This window comes from Plodia interpunctella, chromosome 22 (assembly GCF_027563975.2).
Source record: "Plodia interpunctella isolate USDA-ARS_2022_Savannah chromosome 22, ilPloInte3.2, whole genome shotgun sequence".
NCBI classification, from domain to species: Eukaryota; Metazoa; Arthropoda; class Insecta; order Lepidoptera; family Pyralidae; genus Plodia; species Plodia interpunctella.
Genome location: NC_071315.1, coordinates 3,711,332 through 3,719,480, shown reverse-complemented (window position 1 = coordinate 3,719,480; position 8,149 = coordinate 3,711,332). Strand labels below are relative to the sequence as shown.

The 8,149-nt window shown below is 32.7% G+C and overlaps 1 protein-coding gene across 1 annotated transcript; it reads right to left on the bottom strand.

The window, feature by feature from the left end:
* Window positions 1–146: 146 nt before the first annotated feature.
* LOC128679716 (longitudinals lacking protein-like) lies at window positions 147–7,754 on the bottom strand. The gene is made up of 5 exons (XM_053762133.2): window positions 7,613–7,754; window positions 7,263–7,376; window positions 6,110–6,196; window positions 4,711–4,857; window positions 147–4,282 (listed from the first exon to the last, which is right to left on the bottom strand). The coding sequence occupies exons 2-5, from the start codon at window positions 7,356–7,358 to the stop codon at window positions 4,226–4,228; spliced, it is 387 nt and encodes a 128-aa protein (XP_053618108.1). The 5' UTR covers window positions 7,359–7,376; window positions 7,613–7,754; the 3' UTR covers window positions 147–4,225.
* Between the last annotated feature and the right edge of the window lie 395 nt (window positions 7,755–8,149).

Sequence of the window (8,149 nt, the reverse complement as noted above, 5' to 3'; positions counted from 1 at the left end):
ATTACATTTTACCATTACATATATTACCATCACATCCGCGGAACGTCACATGGAAGGCTACGGTTACGAGCCAATTACGAAGTGACTTATTTGGGATAATCGTTAGGATAAAGCTGGCATTGATACCAAAATGAAACACTTGTAAATGTAATTAATTTTCTGTATTATCTAAAATTACAAATCTTTCATAATTTTAATCATTACAAACTAAATTTCTGATTATTCAGCACATTCCTTTACTCTGTCGTCTAAAAATATCTGATTTACATTTTTACAAACATCTAACAATATGAGTTATGGAAAATTAGGGTTAAAATGGCAGTTAAGAAATGCATGGTTATGTCTAGTCTGTACACACGACAAAATAAAAGAAGAATTTGTGCTGAAAAAACTTAATAATAAGAAATCTTGCAAACTTATACAGAATGTTGTCGAAATACAAGACGCACTGAAATGCCCTGGGGCGTTTTGAGATCTGGTTTATTTACACTGTGTAAATAAAATTGCACTTTTGTCTACATTGTTTGCACTAAATAATTTTGCAAAATTTTACAGATTACGAAAAAAAGCAAATTGGAGAAAGTATTACTCGTAAAAATACAAAATAGACCTTATGCGAACTTAATATCCATACAAGTATTTTAATTAAAAATAAAATTTGTCATTTAAATTTTTCGATTTATGCCAAATCAAGTGCCGAAATTATGGTCGAAAAAAGAGCATTCACATGTTGAATACTTGACAAAAATAATACAATCTTAACAAATGGAGTCCGGATTGGCATCTGTCTGATAACATAAAAGCCCGTGTTATGATACAAAATAATGTATAATATTAAATAAGAAAAATACCACACTTCATGTATAGCCCGTCTGGATTGCTTATGCTGGTTGTGAAAGAAAAACGCAAATTGTTAAATCATGGGAAATGACTACAATTATATAAACTGAAAATTCTTCCCACAGGACTAGCGTCCCATCACTATTCCAGGATAATTTTAAATATAAACTGGTTAATGCAAGCTTTTGTAAATTGCTGAATCTGTTAACGAGTAGAATATATTCTGGAATAGCATATAGGATACTTTTATCCTATGGGAAATTCCTATGGGAATGGAGTATCGGGTCGCAGTTAGTTATTTAACATTATTTTCACTAAGTGTCAGCTGTGAATGTTACTTGCGTTACAACGTTCGATAGATATTTTAAAATTAGTGTAACTATTTTAAAAATATATTTACACTCGTAATCTGAAATATTTGGTCACTTTTATGTCATCACGGCAGCATAAGAACAGGTAGATATACAATATACATTGGTTTTATGCAGTGTATATTAATTTAATGTGTCGAAAACACCTAATAACGATAAAGCAGTGACACTAATGTTTATTTAATGTGTTGCATGTCAATTTTATTTAAGAAATTAATGAATCTCATAAAAATGTATAATTTAGATAATTTTACGAAAAATATGTGACAATAGTTACCTATTTACTATTTATATTACTGTGATATTTTCTTAGATTAAACTTAAATTACTTTATTATGCTTTTAAATACTGACAAAGTAACAATTTTTCTTCAAAAAGTCATTGAAGTAAATATCCTAACTCGATCCGAAATATTTTAAGAGTTCGATTTAGAAATGGAACCTTACAGTACATAGTAATAAGGTTCAAAATATCACTGGTGTTTATTATTGTAATATAAAATAGACATGCAACACAATTATCAGTAAATAATTGTAAGGCAACCATTGGTGGACGAACTATACATTGATATGCTAGCATAGTCATAACCCCAAAATGCTGTTATCTACACTAGGATTATTGGAATGTTTATAACTTGTATTTTTTTTAAACAAAAACTAAGCAAAACAGTGATCCTACGAGAGACCTGTTCTAAAATGATTTCGAAAAAAAAAAGTTAACTTATTTGCAAATGGTAAATATTCCGTGGGAAAGAGAAAAATTATACTATAAACCTTTGGAGTGGTATCCAATTTACCCTTGCTACCAGAGGCGCAAAATGTAAAAACACTATTTGTACATTTTAAGGCTTTTTAGGCTCTGGCTATCCCATGAAACATAAAAACGTATAAATATAAATAACAGCATCTTCGAGGATCTCGAAATGAAGTTGTACACCAGTTTTTATTCTAAACACTTTGGTTGTTAGGTAACTTATGGAGCGGGACAGTGGGTATTGTAACTCTATGCTACCACATCAATGCTTATTGCAGTGTTAAACGAACAACTATATCTAACATATATTATATGGGAGAGCAAATCCCAGATCATTTTAATAGTAAAAAAAAAATATAAAAATAGTAATTTCAACTGTTTTGCTTACACGTCACACAGGTACTATTAACTAATTTTGAAAATAATTATGAGATTAAAAAATGCCAAACTGGCATGGTCTCGATAGCTCAGATTAAGAGCGCCGTCCCGTATAGACAGGGGCGTGGGTTCAATTCCCGCTCGATTTTTGAAATTTATCACTCATTCTATTTACATTAATTACGAATGATACCCAGATGTTAAAAGTTATGTCTTGTTATTGAGAAAAACCAGTTAAAGTTGATTGAATATTGTGTGTATCAAAAATAACTAAGTGAATAGAATTCATAAAAGCATATTTTTTGTTAGAAAAGGCTAAAACAATTTATGCTTCAACGATTTGCTAGCTCCCATATATCATAGATACAGTATTGTGAACATCAAATACAAATGCATCCTTATAACGGTCTGAAGCAAAATCACTCCTTCAAATGTTTCGAAAACGTAAAAAAATTACATGGAAAATTAATAGTTACTTTCTCGTACAGTTACACTGTATAGATATTTAAACTATGGTAATAGTGACGAATTTAATGATGAGCTGTTTTCTACAACGCAGGCGTTGTTATTTTCCATACAATATCGTCGTTGGCAATATGATTAAGCTCTCATGAAAACTTGAAAAAACCCATTTTGTACATTTCAGAACTGTATTATTTTTATACCACTCGTATATGTGGATGTCAAACACAAGTTGAATTGACAAGTTATTTTTTGAAATTAAACATTTTGAGAAGTACGCATTCTGCGCCAGACCGTTAGAAACTTTGTAATATATTCTTGGTACTCACGGAAACTATTATAACAGTCTGTATCTGTTGTGATTGTGATTGTTTGATTCATATACTTTTACGTTGTACGATACACAAGAGATTCCCTATATTGGCAAAAGACAAGTATTTATTGAAAGAATCTTTGATTTTCTCGATCATATCATTTGTGAGAAAATATAGCGTATTTTTTTCTATACAAATGCAAAAATATGTATGCTGCCAAACGTGAAAATCAATTTAAACGTGCAATCTTCAAAGGCACTACTATATATTGCTTGGCTAAAGCATTTCTATCAATTATACAGAATACTGTATTGAGATAATAAATTGGTCACGCCTAAGATATTTTTGTGGTGTTAAAGGGTTCAGTCGCAAAATGTTTACTAGTCGTAAAATGTCAAAGTTTTATATTGCGACTGAACTATTAAAGTGCTCTTAAAATAAATTTCACATGTCTACAGTAATATAATATAATAGGTAGGTATGTTTCAAAATTGACACACATTTCACATCTGAGATTCAGATAAATCTTCGAAACATTCGCATCATTCAGCTGGACAAAAGAAAATAGTGCCAAGCTGTGAGTCTACCAGTGCTCTATTACTTAGGCGTGTTCTATAAAGTTTGTCTTTTATACACCAGCCAGATATTAAGTGGTTTTGATGACAAAATAGCGCGAGAGCATTACTTTCATCTCTGAGTTTCAGTTCCAGGGTCTAGAGTGCAATTTTTGATTTCGTGACATACCGGTGACAATTTGATGCTTTTATCAGGAGAGCTAACAATCGCCTATCAAATCATATCACTCGTTTGAAACCGTTTGAAGGAAAAACCATTCGACACATGCGTCTTGGCGAGTCAGTTTCAAAAATAACGCCCATAATTGCTATTACGGTTTTTTTTAATACAAATTGACCAATCAGATTAGTTTACAGAAATTCAAATTGAATTCCATTTTTGTGTACTTAATTATGAAACTGGCTGGTGTAAAACTAATTTATAAATAAAAAAGAAAACTTGTCTATCGCCAGTTACCGTAAAGTATGTGGTTGGTATGTTACATTGGTGTTACGTTCACTAGAGTCTGTGGGGCACTTGCACTTACTGAGGTTAGCCTTCTCTCTTGATGCTCGGCATCTGTGGCGGGGGCTCGGCTAGGCCTTTCACCTGGAAAAAAAATCCTTATAGTAGGGTCGGCCTGTGTGTAGGCTATTTGTGACCCGAATGTATTTTTTTAGGGTTCCGTATCTCGGAAATAATGGGAAAATATGTGAGAAACAATAAGCAGCTTTTAGCACTATATCCGTATAATATCAGAAGTGCTTTCCATTATTTGTTTAATGAGTTTCTTTCAGCATTTCTGATTCTGAAATGCCAATTTGTTTTTGAGAAATATTGTATAATTTAATGTTGAACGAAAACATCGTGAGGCAACCTGGTGACGTTGAGGGTGTTCATACGACTACTAGCCATTGGGGCGTGGGTCATGGCCCAAACTCCTTATCCATATAGGAAGGCCCCAGCAGTGGGGATGTTTAAATGGCTGTTGATGATGATGATGACTTTGGCCGTAAAAAAAGGAAAATTTGTGAAACCTTGAGTCTGGCGGCAGTCTTGAGGAAAGCGGGCAGCTGCTCTTGCGAGACATTGACTTCCCCCGCGTACATAAACTCCAGTATCGCTTGCAGATGCAGGTACGACACGTCCTTCAGGATTATTATCGGGTGCTTCGACGGGTTCTCCTGGAAGTACAAAACCAAAATTCTTCTTTATTCAACTCCATTACTTATTACAAAACACAGTCCTCTGCCGCATTGCAAAAAACTTTCATGCGGTTTACACCAATAGATACTTACTAATGTTATAAAAAGTCTGTCTGCTGTTAATGAAATTTGGATTAGACATAGTTAATAACCCGATGTCAAACATAGGCTACCGCGAGCATAGCTGCGGGCAACAACTAGTGTCCTATATTCGCACAAAAATTACATAAAAATTAGTTCTCAACAATTTCCTGACAGATATTCCTACACATTGCCAACCAAATAACAACATTATTGGTACAGCTGGTCCAGTTTAGGAAGCCGTGTGAACTATTACAATAACATGAAGCATGTTATGTGGATGCTTTAGCAACACTACAACATCCTGTGTTATTTGTATAGCGTAGATGAACTTGCCAAAAACCTGCTCAAATTCAAATCATTTATTCAGAAATTAAACCTTTTCAGGCCTTTTTCTCGTAATTTTTTATATTTATAGTTATTTCTCACAAGCTACTCATCATGCTCATCATCATGTCATCAATTTGTAAAAAACTAGCGACCTCTCCCGGCTTCGCTTCGGGTAAAACCATAATAAATTATACTAATAAACCTTCCTCAGAAATCATTCTATTGGTGAAAACCGTACAGTCTGTCATGAAGTTTATGCGTTTATCACATTCATACAGACGGATAAGTGACAAAAACACATAACAGCATTTTTAAAAGTAGTTGACATCAGATAAAAATCTTCAGAAGTTAAATGGTATTTTTTAACTGACTTTAAGGCATGAATGCAACTAGGAAGACAGGATAAGTGAGGTTACAAATAACCAATGAACAGTGTAGATTTCACTATAACAGTTAATTCCAATACAAAGGGAAATCTAAATTTTGAAATTCTTGTTCAGAGTTCCTAAACATAAATGTACCTTGAGCTAACTTGATGGCAGTTATTGACGAAGCCAATAACTCAGTTATGACAAGAAATGATTTAGTAGCCAATGGTGTTCTGGTTTAGATGGAAAATGCTCCACCGACAAGAACAAAGTTAGTCTTAAATTTATTGATGATGGTGTTCTTGGATTTGCCATTGCAAAGAACAAGAAAGGGACTACTTTTTACAATGTTTTGATCTTGATTTTACCACCAGATATTTGTCTGCAGTTTTTGATGTGTAAACTTGCTTAGTATGAGCCATTCAGTGTTTTCCATTTTATTTGTTACTCACCTCTAATAAACTTTTGAAGTATGGACTACACGCGGACAACACCATTTTGTGTGCTTTGCAAGTCTGCCCTTCACATGCTAACGTCACCTGAAAAAATTATTAATAATTATAAGTATAGCATATGTTTATTAAAGAGGATTTAAATTATTGAGTGCATAATTAATAATTGAATATCAATAGGATCACAATAAGAATGTGTGGAAGCTGCAAGGATAACAAATTTATTATCTTCACTAGATTTTGTCATTACTTTCGCCAATATTAGTTAGTATTTTCAGCCTACATGAATTCTCTATTGGGTATAGGGCTCCCTTTTTTTGTACCACTCCCTACAGTCCTGTGCCAGTTTCATCTATTGCTTTCCTGTCACCCAAACAATGTCTTCTGACAGCAGGCTGGTGTAGATACCAACAATAATTACATAATAATCCTCGTATTAAAATTAAGCTCATATTATATAGATATAGAACTAATTCTAATATTACAATTAAGTGTAAAAACACATGATTTAGTTTCAAGTAAATTTTGTTAATGTGGATATGTGATATGGCTTGAGACCAAGTTCATAATATCAGGTCTAATTAAAACTTGATGTTAGCCCGTCACGGGCAAGTGGGTAAAACTGGTCCCATAATGGGAGGACCAATCAACCATCTGACTGTGGATTGATAGAGAGAGACACATAGGTACTCTAAGAACACCTGGGTCTGCGGACCACAGATTAAAATCACTTATGGATCAATGATTCCAGTCCATTTTTATCATATTGAATTTATTGAGAAGTAACATTTCAGCCTGTCTGTTTATTTTTAGTGTAGATGTAGTAAATATAGGTAAGTAGGTACTAAAAATACCTAATCCTGCCTAACTTAAAACATGATATAGCTGTATAAACAATAAATAACCATGTGTGTTATTCTCTAATACTGGTTGAGGTGAGTATTTGTATTGGCTGTAGATTTGGTGGATATTATTAACTATTTGTTTATATGTATGTGTATAATCTGTGTGGCGAGTTTAGTGCAGGCTACAGATTATTATTATTGCTTACTATTAAAAAAACGAGATGACTGGGAAATGATTGATTGAAAGTAAAATATAGTGTAACAAATAGGTTATAAAGTTAGAGGGTATGTTACATTTCAATACATACATCTGTAAAACTCTTTTCGTCTCTCAAATGCCTGAACGACGTCACCATATTCGTTTGAAAATCATTCCATTTCAAGAAAAACTGTTGGTCACCCATTTTGCTTGGTTTTTGGATCTGCAAATAAAATTCAATATGTAAATAAATCTATGAATTCTATGATAAATTAGCTTTCTTACACAGGGGTAAGTGCCAAAGCAATAATGCCTCCAATGATTTCTTTCAATCCATTAATAGGTAATAGAAAAGTGCAATTTATATCTACGTCATTCACAATTCGTATGCATAGAAAATAAGAAGCATCTATTTATATTGTTATTATATCAATATTATATTTTAAATGTTATACTCACCCAAATTATTGCTATTTCCTACAAGGGCACCTAATATAGTTTCGAAATTCCCTTTATAAAGTTAAGCAATTGAAACTCAAAATAAAGACGCCGTCTAGCATAAATTAGTGACTTCTTTCTATTTCTTGAAATTCTTTCATTCAAGGCTAGTGTTGCCAGAACTCAAACAACAAGTTAGAATGTTTATTTATTTACGTCAAGAGTCGTAAACCTACCTAGTATAATTTTTTTAAAGAAAAAAAGATTTATTCACTGAAAAATAGAAATAAAAAAAAATATTAATACCTAACAAAAGTGTGTACGTTTTACAAAATGTGAAAACCAACTCTTCTAACATTTTTAATAGAGTAGGTACTTACACTTTTTTTGATAGTATGTGTGATGTGACTTGTCAAAACAGTATTGATGTATGGAATATTATGGAATTTTGTTGATGTGTGTCATAACACACAAACGAAATTTGAATATCTGCATACTATTTCATACGAGCGATACCGTTTTGTATGACAAGTCACATCACGTCACGTCATTTGTGTA